The sequence below is a fragment of the Myotis lucifugus genome, unplaced genomic scaffold, assembly GCF_000147115.1.
Source record: "Myotis lucifugus unplaced genomic scaffold, Myoluc2.0 scaffold_3, whole genome shotgun sequence".
Taxonomy (NCBI): Eukaryota; Metazoa; Chordata; class Mammalia; order Chiroptera; family Vespertilionidae; genus Myotis; species Myotis lucifugus.
The window spans coordinates 17,963,745-17,983,526 of record NW_005871051.1 but is presented as its reverse complement, the minus strand read 5'-3'; the positions used below and the strand labels follow the sequence as shown (position 1 = coordinate 17,983,526).

Here is a 19,782-nt window from a genome sequence, read left to right as displayed (position 1 = left end):
GGTGCTGCAGGTCATGATGGGCCCTGTTGAGAGCAGGACCGTGATGGGATGGTTGAGCAAGTGAGTGGGTGGCACCAAGCCAAGGCAGGTGCGAGTGGGGCTCCCAGGAGCTGAGTGAGCCGGGCAGGGGCCTGATGACTCAGACAGAGGGGGCACGCGGGGGCCCAGGGCCCCAGAGATCAGCTGGGACCTGCCCATCCACACCAGACACTCGCGCTTCGATTGCTAGCCAGGCCTAGAGGTCACACCCATGCACAAATTTCATGTACCAGGCCTCTAGTATATTATATATAATCACACATATATACAGATAGCGAGGGTCCTCAAATTATTATCTTCACAACTATCTAAAGAGGCAGAATGCTTGTGTCTTGTCCCTCAACATACAGAACCCAGTGGTTTCCATTTAAGTTTTCTTAGTTACTGACTTTAAGATCTAATATGGAAAAATTCTAGTTTACCATACTCCAATCTCCAAGAGTCGTTAATTGCTTCTCACAGAATAAGCATTGAAATGATGACATCTACCAGCCTTTCTCTTTGTGGGCATACATCAGCTTATAGATAGGCCTACAAAGATAATGCACCAAATCCAGGCACTAGATCATTTGTGTGAATGGGGACTGGAAACTCCCTGTCTTTTTTCTACAGGCAGTAAGCACCCTCAGAGTGTGTCTGCCAAATGACAAAAGCAGGAATTGTGTTCTGACCAGGCTGAAAGTGCACGTTGGCACGGGAAAACCCGAAAACCCACAAAGGCCCACAGCAAGCAGACAAGTGACCGTGAGGGACTCCAACAGTGTCCCAGGTTACAACATTCTGTGCCAGGCATCCATTGTTCTTTCTCCTAGAAATTTAGAATCACTAGGTCCAAGAAAATGCGCAGATTATTTATTTTGGGGGAAAAACTGGCAAAGTCAGTCTAGGTTTCTATGGTCATTTCAAATAAGTGACCCCAGACTTTAAATTTGGAGAGGGAGGCAGGCAGATGGCTTCCTGAACACAGCCATTTCACATTCCCAGACACCATATGAGTCTGCACAGTGCCAGGCCAGTCACTAACTGGAGATACTATCAGTGCAAAAATGCAGAGACTTTGTTTTCCCTTTTAGACAAGTCCTCTACCACATGTACTGTGAGGGACGAGTTTACATTCATACACAAAAAAAGAATACACAAAATTCTCCTGGGAAACAAATCTCCAGTACACTCTCCAAGATAAGATCTGTTTAGAGTATAAAAAGAAGCTAAGATGTCGCCTGGAATAAAATGGAACAAGATTGGTAAAAACCAGCCAAATCTAAATATATACTTCATAGCTTTTAAAATTAGTTCGCTGGTCTGGATTTACCCCAATTTCTGAGCTACTGCATTTAATTCCTGTCAATTCTGCACAAAAATATATGAAGCTCCTGTCTGGAGGCTTACATTTTGGACCCAAGATATATATATATATATATATCTATGTACACACACGTACACACACACACACACACACACACACACACTTTCTCTCTAACATACACACAAAATTTATTACTCTCAAAGTATTAATATTCTAATTCTTCTGCATAGGGCTACAAAATTAGAGTTTCTGATTCATTAGTCTAAACACAAAAAGCCATGACAGATGGATCAAATTGAGATCACTTTTGAAGATTTCCCTAGCCACGTCGTAATAAAGTACCCTCACTATATTAAGCACAACTATCTTTCAACTCCATTTGGCAAAAAAGACTCTGTCCCAGAATTCTTAAATCTCATCACCCTGCCAAGGAACAGAACGAACATAAAGTTTTTTGAAAATTTAACCACTATACTAGGTTTTGAATGCTAAGCCATTTCAGGAGAAATCAGCTTGGATACCACTTCATCATGAGCTCTCATGTCCCAGAGCCAGCAACTGATTAGCAGGTATCAGACTCAGAAATCTAGTGACACAAGTCAATAGACCTTGCCAGAAATCTGACGAATACAAGAGGATAGGAAGTGTGACCAAGCTATAAATCAAAGACCCCCATGTCAGGAAGGATGCTTAATATTTTAGTCATATTGTTAGTATGTTAAATATTCAAATCACCCTCTAGTCCAGTCCTACAAAGGCTAAAACCACTAATATACATTCAGTGAGTTTGGTGGGGGCTCTTTAATTAAATCTTCAACAAGGTCCAACATCAACAGAACTGACAGTTCTCTTTTCTGTGCCTATGGTGGGTTTTGGTGCCAGGTTATAAACCACCACGCTATGGTTTTGCCCCAAGATGTCCGCTCCATACCTGCATGAACACCTTTCCAATGACCACATCGTCGTCATCCTTAAACACTGTGCTGAAGACTACCGTGACTCTGTCCTTTTTAGACTCAACATACCTGAGGGGAACAAAACCCATGAGTAAGTACAGAATCAGAATGGGGTTTTGTTAAGAACTTGATCTACAAGTAAATTAGGAGGGTAAAGTCATAAATCTCTTAATTCATAAAACAAGGTATGCCCAGTGAGACTAAGTAGTTATGGCCAACAAAGTCCGTATAATAAATGCATGGCCTGAGAGCGGCAGGAGATGAAAATCACCAAAGTAGATGTTAACTTTGTCTATATGATATGAAATGGAATCTCAAGTTAGTGATTCTCTGAACACCACTTTAAAAGTTTTACTTATTTATATACAATGAGACTCACAGCATGTAGATGATCCAAGAGTTGCAATAACACAGAACCTATGGGCACCCTCTACCTCCTGATTATCTGGCTATATTACTGAAGGGGACTCAGAACTATGGTACCTTAAAGGAAAGCACTGGATTCTCTTTTTATCTTTTGCCAACGTTCAATACTGGAGACTAGGGAAGTAGCCTCCCCTCTGACCTCATATCATACATCCTGGCTTAAAGAATTTATGAGAAAGACACTTCAGAGGAGGAGGGTTCACACAAGAGTCTAAGGTTGACCTGGCTGTATGCCTTTTGATAAGCGTGTGCGACAGCCACACCCAAGCTTCAGGACCATATTCTATACTCACATGGTCTCATCATCCCTATAATGGATAACTGCCCTGTTCTCTCCTTCCTTGCCCTCTTCTTGGAACTGGAAGTATTTCTCAAAGACAGAGGCAAAACAATTTCGTTTCAACATGCCAGCCTGATGCACAATGGAATCCTTGGATGCAGGCAGATTTTCAAGGTCATATAGCAAAGAGACATTGTATCCTGGAGGGAAAAAAACACGCAGTATGATATTATTAAAAAAACAAAAACTTTCCAAGTTCTTATGACATTTTATTTTGTCTCCATGATCATACTTTTAACCCCGGTAGAATGCTGTCCATTCCCACCTACCTCATCGGACAAATGAGGTGAAGTAAAATCTCAATTTTTGTAACATCACTGTAAATATATACAGCTAATTAACAAATGCTATGCAAAAATTTGAATCAATATCGGAGATGACTGATTACAAATAAATGGATGACACACTCTGGAAAATTTGATTAAAAACTTAGTGTTCTATGCACAGTTGTGAAGGGGACTGGGTAAAATTTTTGAGATTTAATGTGCCAAGTGCCAACAAACTGGGCATCTTTTTTTTTTTTTAATATGCTTTTGAGTTTAGAGAGAGAGGAAGGGAGAAGTATAGAGAGACACCGATCGGCTGTCTCCTGCACACCCCCTACTGGGGATTGAACCTGAAACCCAGGATTGTGCCCTGACCTGAAATTGAACTCTTGGTTCATGGGTCTATGCTCAACCACTGAGCCACACTGGCAGGGCATTGGGTATCTTTTTGATAATAAAATATACCTCCTATGTAACATTCCAAGTCCTTTGTGGAAGGAGGCAGAAAATGGAAAAATCTAGAAAAAAAATATCTCCAGTAGTTTTTATTTGTATACACTAAATTTTTCAAAATGTTTGAAAATATTTTATTTCATTTGGTCTCCATAGGAATTCTTTGAAACAGGCAGGGCAGATGTTTATTCTCATTTCAGAGAGAAAAAGAGCTTCAAACAGGCAAAGTGTCATGACAAATGCAGCATGACAGAGAGGTAGAGGCACCTCTATTTGGAGCTAAACACAACTGGAGATAAATCCTGGCCTTGCCACTTTTGTGACCTTGGACAGATTGCCTAACCCCTCTAATTCTTGCATCTGTTAAAAAAGGGGGTGGTAGCCCTAACTGGTTTGGCTCAGTGGCTAGAGCGTTGGCCTGCGGACTGAAAGGTCCCAGGTCCGATTCCGGTCAAGGGCATGTACCTTGGTTGCGGGCACATCCCCAGTAGGGGGTGTGCAGGAGGCAGCTGGTCGATGTTTCTCTCTCATCGATGTTTCTAACTCTCTATCCCTCTCCCTTCCTCTCTGTAAAAAATGAATAAAATATATTTAAAAAAATAAATAAAATAAAATGTGTTTAAAAAAAGGGGGGGTGGTGAGATGGGGGAGACTATTAGGAGACTTGAGAAAAGTACAATATTTAAAGTGTCTGGAACACAGTGAGTCATCAATAAATGAGGCAGAACAGGACTGAAATCCAAGGCTGCTGACCACTGCACTATCCTGGCTCCTTACAGCATACCGAGTACAAATGCCAGCACACAAGGCTGGCACACTTGACTATATAATGATATGATTAATATGTGCCCAAATGCCTATAGATAAATATCTGTACATCACTGAGGATCATTTCATATTCTAGGCAACTGATGGGAATACTTTTACCAGAACTGCAAAGGATTTCATATTGCTGAACATCTTGAGCCTTTAATTTAGTTTTCTCCCAAGAACATTCCTCAGTCTGTGTTTTTTGTTGAGTCTATCCTCATTGAGAGCATGAGCTACGTAAATCTCTGTTCTAGATAGTGCTTAGCACATTTTTGGCCCTCCAATATTAAATAATATCAAGCATTATTCCTTTTTAGGGACCCAAAAACCAGTAAGCAAAAGACTACAAGATTAGATAAAAAAGGAAAATATTTAAAGTTGAGGTTTGCTAGCTTTAAGAAGCCAAATAAAACAAAATAAACAAAACTATTGCTGAAGTCAGACTTTAAGTAAGGCTTCTGACATGATGAAAAGAACATACTGAGGATGAAGAAAATAAAAAATCTAGTATGCCCTGCTGCGTTTTCCAAACTTGCCCAGATATACCCATAGAAAAAGAGGAGAGACACTATTTTCACATGTTTTGCATTTGTGTGAACACAGGTCTGTAATCTGACAATGTCTGTGCTTTAGCAGGAAGTGGAAAAAAGGCAGGTACAAAACATAAGCTCTCTGTGTTTACTCCGGTTGTCCTGATAGATTTTAGGATCTGAGCTGTGACAAGCATGCAAGAGTTCCTACGTGATTTTTCTGTTTTAGCTCTGATTCTTTCTTCTCTTCTCTTTCTCTCTCTCCTTCTCTCCTTCCTTCCTTCCTCCCTCCCTCCCTTCCTTCCTTCCTGAAACTCCTTGATTCCTCTTAAAGTCTACAGTGTTATTTAACTTTGTTTTTTATTTCTGCAATATATTGGTACCATCAATTTGGAGATTAACACATTTCAGCATTCCTTATGGATGGCAGTTAAAACTCACATCCACAAATACTCCTAGTAACAAGGTACCTTTCTGTATTTGATATTTTGCTTCTAAGCAGCATATAGGAGACAGCAAGTATTGTAAGGGGAGTGGTGAGGCAGGGCCATGTCAGAAAAGAGAAAGCAATATGCTAGCAAAAGTAATTGCTATTAAAAGAAAGTGACAGACACATCTTCCTTCTTAAAACAATGTATTAATCAAGGTACCACAGCAATAATATTTGAGTAAAAAACAATACACTCAAATGGTCTTACTACCTGGTCCAACTATGGGGCCCAGTTAAATGCCTCAAAATTTGAGATGATCACTTAATCATTCAGGGATGAAAATATTGCTTTTCTACTTTAAACTTCCTTTAAAGCAGTATAACATAGCTATTCTAATCAAGGATGGCAATGGAACTTTTTAATTCCTCTGGCCATTTTTGTTATTTAAAAATGTAAGAACAATTGTGAATATTCCTTTTTCTTCTCCAAAATGTGCTGTGTACAGAAAAAGGTATTACTAGGGATTGGGGTGGGAATCAATATTTGCTTAGTCTTTTCAAAAGGCATCTTAATCACCACAAAGGGGGCTCTCTGGCTGAAAGAATAATAAGAAAGTCAACTGGCCCCTTTAAATAAATGTGAAAAAACATACACCAATACTGTACACGACTCTGTGTACCATTATTGAACAATGCAAAGCCCCTTAAAAACTATTTTTATGGAGAGTTGAAGTGGGAACTGGGGTCACACAGAAATATTTGCAAGATAATAAACAAAATCCGCTGGCTAAAAAAAGCATAGTACAAACAAGGCAGGTCTCTTTCCATGTCTGTCCAGTCATATATATTGCCACGTACCTGATTCTGGATTTACCAAGAAGCTCCCATACACTCTCTTTAGTAACTAGAAAATATAAAAACAAATATGTTAATCCAAAGGTCATGATAATTTCATTATTTTTAAAGCACTGTGTTTGCCAAGAGCCAGCATTTTTCATTTCGTTCGGTAGATGGGAAATGATAGAGGGAAGCAGATTTATCTGAGATACCAAGCAAGTCACTCACAGAACTATTAAATCCAAAAGGTTAGCCTAGGACCTGATTTTCAATCAAGGCTCATCCTTTACTCTTTTAGGACTTGGTCACAACCTTCAGATCATACACTGCACGTAAACATCTTTTTTTCAATAGAGCAGAAGGATGCATGCCAAGTGAGTATAGATAATGTTAGTTATCAAGTAAGTACAGCCAAACCATTAACCCAGGTGAATGAAGAGATAAAATCACAATTTTTGGGAACTGATTCTAATTAGCCTGCTCATTTTGAACGCTTTAAAATTATTTTGCTCATCACCAGCTTTTTAAAGGCAAGACAATGGATAACTGAATCTTAGCCAGTTATTTATACTGGTGGGTCCACAGAAGACTGTACTCTCTAAAGGCATTTTCCCCAAAACCAATACTTACTGCTGGCTACTTTCCAGCTTTTTGAAGTAAATGATAAAACCTTTTCACACCTCCCTATTTTTTCTGTGCTAGTGTGACTGCTTCACCTGGTGGAAATTGCTCTTAGGCTGCCATGGGTTAAGAAACAAACTTTTTATTTTGGAAGGAATTGTTCTGACTTAATGTTACATGGGACACATTAAGCACTAAAAAGATAGCTATTTGCCTAGCTGACGTGGCTCAGTGGTTTAGTGTTGACTTATGAACCAGGAGGTCACGATTTAATTTCTGGTCAGGGCACATGCCCGGGTTGCAGGCTCGATCCCCAGTGTGGGGTGTGCAGGAGGCAGCCGATTAATGATTCTCTCTATCACTGATGTTTCTATCTCTCTCTCTTTCCCTCTTCCTCTCTGAAATCAATAAAGCACAAACTTTTGTTTTAATTATAGAACTTATACCTGCATGTTTAAAAAACTGCATTAGCCACAGAAAAGCACTGTAGACACAGGCAGCAACAGAGTGGAGCTCCGTGGGGGCAGGCACTCTGTGCTGTTCACTGCTGTGGTCTCAGTTACATATACCCGCATATCAGGACAAGCAATAAATAGATGTGACTGAATATCAATGTTTTTCTTCTAATCTTATTTTCAATGTGCTCTCTAGGTATTTTTAAAAAAGCAGCAGACCATATATTTTATGTCCCATTTGAGAAAATTATTACATGGTGAGGTTCTCCGTGCTCCCATTCTTAGGTATTCTTTATTTAACGTATTTTATTTTCACATATTATTTAACCATTTTCCTTTAGCTGGAAGAAATTCTCAAACTGCAAAACTCGGATAATGGGGTGGACCTCAAAGCATGAACCAGTAATCAGATTAGTTTGTATAAAGGCAAAAGATAAATAATGCCACATATAGTTCCTATTTGGTGACCATATAGCCACTGTGAGGTATCTCTTTCACAGAAGAGGAACTGAAGGGGAAAGGTTCAAGGTCTTAGAGTTTCTTGGTGGCAGAGTTCTGATCTTCAGGTGTCTTATATATCACTTCTTATAAAGAATTTCTGGGGGGAAAAGTAACATGCACATCTTACAAGAATCTTAACTGGCACACTGCTCCTGAGCTACACTTCTGTACTATGTGCACTATTAGTATTTGGAGGAAGGGGAAATCAGATATGTCAGAAACCACAGCCCCTAAGATTAGGTTTAATTCCAGGCTTACTAAGGTCTAAGATCTAAAAGGTTTTTAGAGCCAAATTTATACCACATTCAACTCCTCTGTTCCCTCCCCTTGATCAAACCAGCCAACGCACCTGGTTTACTTCACTTGCACTTTTAACTATGATTCACTTTTTAATTTGTGCCCACTCTTCCAACCTAACACCAGGAGATGGTATAGATAACCTATCAATCACCCCATCAAACCTTCCCACCAGAGGCAGAGGCCTTATGCCTTGAAAAAGGGCCTGTGACAAAGTAACAAGCTTCCTGTGGTTATCGCAGGCTGGTCACTGTTTAACCAACCCAGGGAGCCACTTACTGTGCACTCTGCTCCAACACTGTGAATGTTACTCACTCCACCCACTTGAGTGGGTGGGGTTGGTTCTTTGACCCTTGTGGTAGCTCTAAGAATAGCAATGTGTTCTGGCGTTCCATTGGAAGGAAAGCACAGACTAGAAGGAGATTTAAGAAATCTAGCTTAATTAACACATCTTTCCCTTCTAAAGATTATTATTGCACCTAGATCTTTATAGAGAGAGGACTGTGTAGGGAAAATCATTACACAATTTGGTTGGCTATTCAACTGTTTAACAATTATTTTCAGGTAGCTATTTTACAGATAATCTAAGCAGGGCCACTTTAATAGTCACTTATTTCTTCTTGCTCTCTATCTGGTAAAGAGAAGAATCAGCTACTATCTTTAATATTATCCTTTATATGACTAGATCTTCTTCCTGAAGCTTTTCTTTCCCAGGTAAAATAACTATGAATACACTCTCTAAACATTTCTTCTTCCTTTGAACTTAAGAGGCAAATCAGAAAAGGTTTTGACTTTTCCCTTGAATTTATGGGGCAAATCAACTGCATATGAATAACTAAGGTAAGTGACTACCAATGGCTTTTGGCATTGTTTGGTTAACATATAATTTTAGTTTTTAAACCAAAAAATTATTGAGATTTCTATCATATTCTTTTGCAAACAGTCTTTTCATTACATAAATTTTAAATAATCAAAAGCTACTACTCTTAATTGGAAAGAAAATAGAAATGGCTGTATCTTCATTCACCAGATTAAGATGAACCTAGCTTGTTAAAACTAAAAGATATTTGAAAACTGATTCAGGAACTGAGTCATACTTCCTGCTTTGAGACCCAACCACAATGTGCGCACACTGGTGTAATAGCAGTTTCTTTCTTCCATAAATGGCTCTCCTCAGAGCAAATATAGTTCAACAGGAACCAAACCTGCTACTTTAACTATTGAAAGAAACCAGTGAATAAGGCATGGCCACCAAGGGTTTCACAACGCATGGCCATCCTTTCATAGTTCCCCTAAGGCAGTCATAGAGAAGAGGAGGTACTTTAAGAGGCCAGCTCTAAAGAATGTTAAATGTAAAAATTTAAATGGAAGATTTGTGCCTACATTTTCAGAATGAAAAATTATGATTATAAACTTTAAACAGGCCAGAATATACCTGCTTGACCTGTTATAGAAATAGGAAGGAACCCATCTCATTCTCATGATAGCCATTTTTGTATCAGTCAACGAAGAGTATTCTTTGCTCTATTTTTTTAGAACTAAAGCTGTTTTTGTTTTCAATGGTTAGGGAACATCTTTATTTCTCTAGAGTAAAAAGCAAACAAAAAACCAAAACCCTGGTTAGGTGAGCAAGCTATCCAGAGTGGCCAGTGCCAGTGGGGGAAATTCAGTGCCATGGATCTTTTCTCTGGGTGGTAAGTTGTCAACAAAGGGTGAGGAGAAAAACAAAGGGTGAGTCCCAAGGAAAATGATGTGGAACTTACCTCATCAGCACCATGTGCCTGAAGTTCCTTGTAGAATTTCAAAGAAATACTGACCATCACTTTTGTTTTGTCTCCATTAGGATTTGAAATATGATAGAGGACCCCATCAAAATCTGTAAGTAAAGTAAATAAGATTGCTTAACTTGGGAATGGGGAATAATATCTCAAAGTACCTATCTGTTGCAGGCCATAAGAAAGTCCCTCTTTTTAGAAGGCATATAAGTAAAATGACATTTATTTTAAATCCACGTGGGCAGTCAGCAGAAACACTGTGATAGAACTGTTAAGTACCCATTTCTTTGCCCTTTTCTAAAATTACAAAGCTATCCTTACCTTAATCACAGCATGGTATTGGAAAATTTTTTAATAAAACTTTTATGGTGACGTACTTTAAATGTATATAAGTTATAAGAACAGTATAAAAGTTAAAAGAACAGTATAATGAACCCCTATTCCCATTATATGACTTCAATTATCAATACATGGCCAATCTTGTTCTATTGAGACACCCCCCCCCCCAATGGAATTGATTCTAATCCAAATCCCAGACATCACACCATAAATATTTTAGAATGTTTTAGAATTTCTAGAAAATAAATAGACTTAAAAAAAAAAACCAAAAAAAAAACCATAACCGCCCTAACCGGTTTGGCTCAGTGGATGGAGCATCGGCCTGCGGACTGACAGGTCCCGGGTTCAATTCCGGTCAAGGGCATGTACCGGGGTTGTGGGCACATCCCCAGGGGGTGTGCAGGAGGCAGCTGATCAATGTTTCTCTCTCATCGATGTTTCCAACTCTCTATCCCTCTCTCTTCCTCTCTGTAAAAAAATCAATAAAATATATTAAAAAAACAAAACAAAAAACATACAAACAAACAAAAAAAAAACCCATAACCACAACACCACTATCATGCCTAAGATTTTAAAATAATTTCTTAATATCGAATATCTAGTCAAATGTCCAAATGCTGTCTCAATGAAGTTTTTCTTAATACTGTTTTCTTATTTGAATTCAGATCCAAACAAGGCCCACATACTGCATTTGGTTATCCCTTAAGTTTCTTCTAATCTATAGGCCTCCTTTCTCTTTGGCTTCTACCTTCCTGTAGTACACAGAGAACTTGCCCTACATAGTTCCTGAAATTAGGTGATGACTGCCATTTCTTTAGGGAGATCTAGCATTCCTAGCTAGGAGGGTATGGGGACCGTGCCTACCTACCGCCAAAGTCACAGCCCTTCAGACTTCAGCTTACAAGATCATCTAGTCAAGTATCCTCATTTTACAGAGGGTGGCTGTATAACTCAAAGTTCACAGAGCAAGAAAGTAGTATTATCGCTTAATTCTTTGCAGGGAATAGAAAACAGTAACATCTCTAACTTTTTGAACAGGTCTCTGCATTTTTGTGTTTCCACATTACTCTAGTTCTAGGCAAACTGAGATGGCTACTTGAAGATAACATCTTAATATTTCAAAATTAAAAAAAACCTTATTTTGTACCACAAAATTAAACCCAAACTTCCAAGATAACAGCAGGCAATTTTATATAGTTCATAAATTCATAAAATAATTATCTATATTGCCGAAACCGGTTTGGCTCAGTGGATAGAGCGTTGGCCTGCGGACTGAAAGGTCCCAGGTTCGATTCCGGTCAAGGGCATGTACCTGGGTTGCGGGCACATCCCCAGTGGGAGATGTGCAGGAGGCAGCTGATCGATGTTTCTCTCTCATCGATGTTTCTAACTCTCTATCTCTCTCCCTTTCTCTCTGTAAAAAATCAATAAAATATATTTAAAAAAAAAAAATAATTATCTATAGCCTGGCTGGTGTGGCTCAGTGGTTAAGTGTCAACCTATGAACCAGGAGGTCACAGTTCGGTTCCTGATCAGGGCACATGCCTGGATTATGGGCTTGATCCCCAGTAGGGGGTGGTATGCAGGAGGCAGCCAATGAATGATTTTCTCTCATCACTGATGTTACTATCTCTCTCTCCCTCTCCCTCCCTCTCTGAAACAAATAAAAATATTTAAAATCATCTATAATAAAGACCTCATAAAGATTTGACAATTTAAGGGATAGTGCTCCAAATGTCAAGGCTTGTTTGAGGAACAAATTTGTTTTCTATTTTTTAATTGTGTCTTCTCTTTATAGAATTGAGATAAAGACACTTACCTGCAAATGTTACTTCTACTGCTTCTGGTTTGTTTCTGCAAAACAAAAATTCTTTAATTAAGATAACTGTATTGCTGCTTGCCTTCAAGGGGACTTGCAAAGGCTCCTGAGTTTTATTTAAGATCAGACCACTCTGATGCAATCTTATGCTTACTGCTGATCTGAATACACAATTCATTTTTTCATGCACCTGAACCTTTGGATTTACTTAAGGTGGAGGATAAAAAAAGGGAAGCAGGACAGATGCAGCTTTTGTTTCCCAGCCGATGTGGAATCTCTGTTGTGGTTGGTGCTCAGAGCTGTTGTGGTTCAGCTCTGAATTCCTTAAGACCCTGATATACATGTTTATATTTATGAACCACAAGATGCCATCTTTTGGTCAGTGCCTCCCCTTAGGACAGTAGTGATGGAGGTAGTACATTCAGCAGGAAAACTGCTAAATAGAATATAGAATGCTTTTAATTTATTTAAAGTAAAAGGATGATTTCAGGCCATAAAGCAAAACAGAAAGTTCTATTCCATTTCAAAGCCAATATATAACTCTTCCTGCACATCTCCCTCTCCCTTTGTATCACCAAAGTACTCACCGCTCTCCTTCATGAAGCCACCTTTGACTGGTTCTACCCTAGTTTTGTTTTGTAATTGCAGTGCTATACTTCCATAGAAAGTGTAGCACAAAACAACATTGTGAAACCGCTGAGAACAGTCAAGACACTTGTTTTCCAACTGTAGCTTTTTCACCAGGACCATATTTTCAGACAGATTATTATCCATAGTGTGTATTTTCTGATCTACCCATCTATAAAATGAAAGAACATAAGTGATCCTACCTACCTCATAGAACTGCTAAAGATAAAACAAGAGAACAGACATGAAAGAACCTGTCACGGAAGGCAGGCAGCCTCATAAGCCTAATACTCTCTGTGCACTTTCCAGCTTAGTTTGGTACATGGACTTCTATTTGATAAATGCTATTGAGCTATTACCTAGAAAGCATGACATATATCCTCGCTATAAACAATAATAGTCAATTAACCCCCAGTGAAAAGCTACTCTACATGCTCTCCCCACTTCTCAAAGCCCGATGGTAGGAAACAAATGAAAACTGTTTACCAGCTGGCTACCACTAACTCAAATGATTCTACTTTGTTTTATGGGCCAGTAGATAAGATAGACACGTTTTCACATTTATTCTTGCCTAACCTGCTCAGGATTTCATGCTCCCTCACCTGTAAAAGGAACCAAGCCTGAGTTGCCCTCCAGGGTTGCTGGGAAATAACGGGATATATAATGTGGTTTATGGCTCGACTATTTAAAAAAGCTGCTGCAGAGGCTCAACAATACCTTTCAAGGAAACTGGCTTCTATTGAGTGTATGTTAGCTCTGTTGAAAAATCAAAGCCATCCATATTGGAAAAATATGTTGGTTTCTCTAAGAATGGAAGCATCAAGTGGGTTTATGAAAAAGCAATGAGTTCAGAATATGATGAAAAGAATGAGATGAACATTTAAATTGCTTCTGATCTTTAATTTGAAACTGGAGCCAAGAACAAAGGCAAGGAATGGCCAACAACCATTCCTTATCTCTAGAAAAGAAAAGAAGTGCATTTTAATCTGTGGTCCATTTGAATGAGATGTTAAGAGGCTGCACAAACAGGAGGAAGCACTGAAGCATATTTTCCTGGAGAAGGCTGGCTGTGCCAGAAAGGGTGGAGGGTTTATAAAAGTTGACATTGCATCATGTAGTAAGTAGGTGGTGGTGGTTTTCTTTTTTAACCTTTAAGCTTTAACTCAGCCAATGAAAGACTGAGTTCCTCACTCTCCCACTTCATTAACAGACTGAGAAGAATCAACTAGAAATAAATCACCTTAGGGTTCCAAAGAAACATTTTGACTCTGAAATTTTACATTTCTCTAGTCTGTAGAGTTCCCTGGGCACAGATCCCTAGGAGAGAAGTCGCTAAGATCTGTTCTAAGTGGTTTCTGCCTGACGTGAGAATATTTGTCAAATCACTGCCATTAATATTTTAGTTTACTATTTATGGCTGCACAAAAGGTTGCAGAGGAGAGACAGGCTGCAGAGAGCACTAGGCCAAAGGAGTCTGCCAGAGAAGTCATCTGGGAGTTAGAGGTCCGAGAACTCTCCAACAAGGAGACCGTACTGACTATGAAATATCCCATAATAAGATCTAGCTCAATTCCAAGACCAGGTGTTTGTTGTTTACTCCTGTGGCTTAAAAATATCATGGAGCAGAGGGGTGTAAGATTGGTCTGCATCTTGGTCCACTTAACCTTAATAGGCCAAATAGATAAACGGTTATTTTCAGTTCTACCATCTGCTAAAGTTTCATATGGTGAGGGTGAGTTTAATCACAGAAAAACCAAGTTCTTCAGAGCTGACGGTTCAATGCAAGTTCTATTACCTACTGGCTATGTAACCACAAGCAATGTTACTCCAATATTGCTGAGTCTCAAGTTCCTTTTCTAGAAAATGGAGACTAAAACACCCAACTCACAAGGCTGTTGTGAAGACTAATTGAGATAATACGGCACAGCAAAGTTTTGTAATCAGTGTCTTATGACTAAGTTAAAGCTATGCTGAGATAATGATCCCCACAGCCCTTAGGGCAGTCCAGTGGCAGGACCTTGAGGCTAGGCCATTTACCCAAATGTCCCAATCTATGTGTGACATATCATAAATAAGGTCAGGAATCACCAGTGCTGGGTGCACCTGCACAATGCTTAGAATATATGTCTACTCCCCATAACTCTCAAGAGCAGTTTTCCCCACTGTAAATGGGAACTCCTGTCAAAGTGCACATTTGAAATCAAATGAAGCCACATTACAGCTTATAGCAAAGTGCCTGGTTCACAGAAGGTGACCAATAAACTAGTTTTTCTTCTAGGTGATGTCAGAGGAGACCAGACTTTGAAGCCACAATTGGGAAAGGTTTTGGAATTGTAATTCCAAGAATCAGCAATGGATCAGCAGTACAAGCCAGCTGAAGAAGTCCTCAGGGTTACTGACTGGACAGCACAAGACACTAAAACATAGTATATTCATTCAGTTGGATTTCAAGAACTGTATTATCCAATCCTCTTTTTTCATTAAGAATTTTGGAGTTTTTTACTCCCAAATATATCCAATTCCCTTTGGGCACTTAAGTCTCTCTTCTAGTTATCCCTTTCCATGAATTGAATTAAAGGAATTATTGAATTCTGCTCACTATCTTACTATAAAGATAGTAAAGATCTGCTAAAGCCATATCTCAAAATACGGGAGAAGAGGATCTAAAAGCCAATTCACATCATTGTCAGAAAAGCAGTAAACTCTTAAAGAAAGTAAGAACCATGCTAGCTGGCTTTTACCAAACTGACAATATGTATGTGAGAAAGCCCCGTGGGGGTGGGGAAAGATGACTAAAATGACAGACCCTGCCCTGAAGGAGTCATCAGTTGGGGTGTAGCTCTGGGGCTTCATGCCCAAAGCAGTGCCAAGGAGGCCAGAGGACAGGCAACAGTGTGTAACTATAATGACCTGTAAAAAGACCAACCAGATCTTTTTAGCAAATCAGCCACTACATACAATGTCCTAATTCCAAGTCATTTCAAACTAGTTTATCTCTGAGGACATATGCAGTATAGCTGGGAATGAGAACAAGGTATCAGCAAGATTTAATTTATTCCTTTCTTTTTCAAATATCTCTTCCCACAGTTCTCACCCACACCAATTGGCAATGCTTGCTTACTGAGCTTCACTCCCCCTCACAGAACCACAGTTCCCCACAATATGCACAGCTGTGGCAAGAAGCCAGAATGCACTTAAAATCAACAGCAATTTGCATCAGACAGCATTTTCTCAATCTTGGACTCCAGACTCTAGCTAAGTTGACAGCCTAGCTTTTGAGGCTGAAAAAGTTCTTGGTGTGTACAGAGTAACAAAAGAATTTAATTAACTTGACAGATTACTTCTATTTCAATTGGGGGGTCTGGGTAAGAATTCCTAACTGAAAAGGCAATGCTGTTGACAAGACCTTGCACATGAGGTTATTTGCAATGTTGAGTATAGCTTTTTAATCAGTCACTTTCTCTTAGTTTGTAGGCTATTGGGAAGACAACTTACCAATAATCATCATTTTGTGAGGATATATGAATCATTCCAATAAGCCATTCTCCCAGGAGTGTGGTAGGGAAAAAGAAAAAGCAATTTGTTTGGAATGAATCTTAGGCTTTGTCGGAACTGCCTCCAAATTAAAATGTTATCATGACCAAATGTATTCTTAAACAGCTTAGATGATAGGACTGCTTTACCCAATGAGTGACTACCAAAGGAAATTTAGCTTTTTAGTAGGATGTCACAGGCAAGAAGACCCAATAGGATGATCTGAGGTGCATCATTTAAAAAAAGACCAACCTCAAAAGGAAAGTTACTGCCAGTGTTCTGAATTATATGCCACAGAACTGTTTCAAGGCTATCTCATGCTTACATCTTCAGTAGCTGGAAGAGTGCTTGCTGTCCATGAGAATATTCTGCGAGAATGGAAATGTTACACATCTGTGCTGTTCAAACACCACAGCTTCTAGCCACATGGGCAAACGGAGCACTAGAACTGTGACTAGTGTGAGGAACTTAACTTTATTTCACTTTAATTCTTATTCAAACTTAACTAGCCACACACAGCTACTGGCTACCATATAGGATTATCACAGAGTTGGAAGATTCGCTCTGGAGAGGGTTGATCTGAACTATAATCTCCCCAAATGGTGTCTTCTGAGAAGAGTAAAGGAGGGTGGAACTGACCTCTCTAGCAGGTTTCCACACAGGCAAAGCCTTTCAAAACTCCAGGGTTTCTCCTCCAAGCTACTCCTTTTCCTTAATTTATTTCTCTGATCTTCAACCCAACACATTTCACCCCTTAGCTGCCTCTGCCATTAGGCTCTCTCAGAAAGGCCCCCCCTTTTCTGTCCTGCTGGTGCTGAGCACCGGTAGGATCCCATACATGTTTATGATTATCACACTAGTTAACCTTCGCTGGAAGTTCTACCCTAGGCATGTGCCTTAATAAATACCCAACTACTTCATTGTTGCCTCACCTTACCTGTATGCCTGGAAATTCACACCAGGGTGTTACATGTGCAATCCCAGGAAAGTTCTACTTCCTAAACTGGCTATCATGGTCTCTTTTCAAAGATTTTCAAAGTGCTTTTCAGCAAAATGTTTTGAGCCCACTTATTTAAAGTCACGTCTCTAAGGGAAGATGGGCCAGAATAAAAGCCAAACCTTGCTGCCCTGCCCCAATATCCAACACTGCTACAACATGTACTTTGTAAGAAATGCCCTAGAAGTTATAACTTATGCCTTCCAGACTTGAGTGACTACTTTAAGTCCTCTAAAATGGTTAGTCGGTCCTTTTAAGAGTAATTTTCTAAAAAGAATAGAGCTGAAGTTCTGAATAATGGGCTATATTTTGGAACCACAAGTTATTAGTACACAAATAGATATGAACAGACTCCCACAGTACAAGGCATGCTCCTACTTGAAAATGCACCAGCTTATAACCACCTAGGTCTCATTTCTTTACTAGTCTGGACTTGAGAATGCACTTAGGATCAGCTGTGAAAATGCAGAAGTTAATTAACTTCCTCTTGTGTGCTACACTGCTCTAAAAGTAGAGAGCAATCACCCAAGATAAGTCTGAGCTGATTCGCTTCAACATTTAAAATGTAAAGGAACTGGTAAGTGGAGGCTTAAGACAAGAAGCAAGTTAGCCTAAAATATAAGCAACTGCAGCCCCTGGCAGGAAACAAAGCTGCTGTTCACTGTACGCATTACTTCAAGGAAAGCTGTTCTTTGTTGTACAGATCAAAATCGGTGGCCTTATAAAAGATATAGGAGACACAATATGTTCAATTTCAGCAGTGGGTTAGAAGCATCTGTCTTTTAATGCCTCCACGCCACAGGTTCCTATGACTACTTACAATTTCCCTTCCGCCAATCCTCTCCCATCTATGGATCGCCAAGCACCCAGTTTCCTTATTACCAGTTCCGTGCTCACCAGAAACAGTTTGCACTTATTTCCTCAACGGTGCAACCAAAATGTGAAGCCCCGTCCTCACAGATGGGGAAATGGGCAACGGGACTAACCACAGGGCACCACAAATTAGAAGCTAAAATCCCCTGTCTCATGTTTTAAAAGCAAAGCAGCTTTGGGGGAGGAGGCTGTCTTCCACTGAGTCTTATGTTTGACGGAGAAGGCTGCCTTGGAAATGTGTCCCAAGCCCACGTTTAAAAAGGCCGATGGTAGAAAAGGTTACCTAGGACCTTCACACACCGGACGCTTTTGAGTGTGTACCTGGGCCAGAATTACCACAGAAGAAATCACAGATCAGGGAGCTGGAATAAGAACGTAAAAGATAACCAGATAAAGCCTCATGGGTGGGGGAAAAGAGAATGAGAGCCTAAGAAGAGAGATAAGGAAGGGGTGTGGATGGGAAGATTATTAGCTTTGCTTGAGAAATATGAAACAGAATGGCCAGTGTCTCTCACAGTAGGGTTCTGGGAAGGGGAACTAGAGAGGTGGTGTTTTTTTTTCTGGCACCGAGGCTGGGTCTGCTTTCAGGCTCCCCTCCTGCTCCTTTAGGCGAGGAGCTGGGGTGGGGTGCGAGAAGGATGAACGACCTGGGCCTGCATCTCCTGCCCTCCTCCAGCTCTGGGAATTCCTGCAAACTCCTGGAACCCAATCCGTAGGGGCTGTCTTAGGTTCCTAACAATGACGGGGAATACGGAGAGGAGAGGTCCCACGCTTGCCACAGAGGGCAGTGGCATCCTCCGGTGAGAGTTCCGGCCCCGGCTGCCCTCACGTCCCACAGGTCGCCTGCCCTTTAGCACGCGCACTCCTGTCCACTCACCGCTTCCGCATCCTCCCCGGAGCCGCTCCCCACGCACCTCTGCCCCTCACCCCTCCGCACCCAATCGCCTCCCACGTCTGCTCCGCCGGGCCAGTGCCCACACCCGGCCAGGTCCCCCATCTCTCTCCTCCCCACGTCTCGGGGGCTGAACGCTGGGGATCAGCAGGGGTCAACTCTGCCTCCCCCGCCACCCTCCGTCCCCGGGCGCGCGCTCACCCGGCGGCCGCGTTCTCGAACTTGAGCGCGAGCGTCTCCTCGATGATGCGGTTGTTCACCTCCAGCAGGATCATGGCGGCGGCTGCCCCGGGCAGGGGAAGGAGAAACAAGGGCGGGTGAGGATGGGTAAGGGAAGGAAGGACAGAGGGAGCGGCCCTGCTGCCCCCTGAGAAGGGGTCTGGGTGGGGTAGGAGGTGAGGGAAGAAGGGGAGAGGGATCGGGGTAGGGGAAGGGGAAGATGCACGCACTGACGGTGGAGACACCCACCCACCCACCGGACCGACCTGGCCCCAGATGCCTGAACCCGCCTGCCGAGCCGCCGCCACCGCTGCTGCCGCCTCACCCACAAGACCGGTCCCCGCCCAGCCCCGGCTCTAGCCGGCCACTTCCGCTCTCACACCCACTTCCGCTCGCGCCCGGACGCGCGGCCCGCGCGCCATTTCGCTTCGACCCTCGTG

General features: G+C 41.0%; 1 protein-coding gene across 1 annotated transcript in view; it reads right to left on the bottom strand.

Moving 5' to 3' along the window:
* Positions 1-19,760, bottom strand: part of ARPC2 (actin related protein 2/3 complex subunit 2) — a 29,586-nt gene extending 9,826 nt beyond the window's left edge. The window contains exons 1-7 of the mRNA XM_006082504.3: positions 19,609-19,760; positions 19,325-19,406; positions 12,201-12,235; positions 10,031-10,143; positions 6,415-6,460; positions 3,021-3,207; positions 2,277-2,370 (exon numbers count right to left, since the gene is read on the bottom strand). Of these exons, the coding sequence (XP_006082566.1) occupies positions 2,277-2,370; positions 3,021-3,207; positions 6,415-6,460; positions 10,031-10,143; positions 12,201-12,235; positions 19,325-19,398 (549 nt within the window). The 5' untranslated portion in view covers positions 19,399-19,406; positions 19,609-19,760. The remainder of the gene's footprint in view (positions 1-2,276; positions 2,371-3,020; positions 3,208-6,414; positions 6,461-10,030; positions 10,144-12,200; positions 12,236-19,324; positions 19,407-19,608) is intronic.
* Between the last annotated feature and the right edge of the window lie 22 nt (positions 19,761-19,782).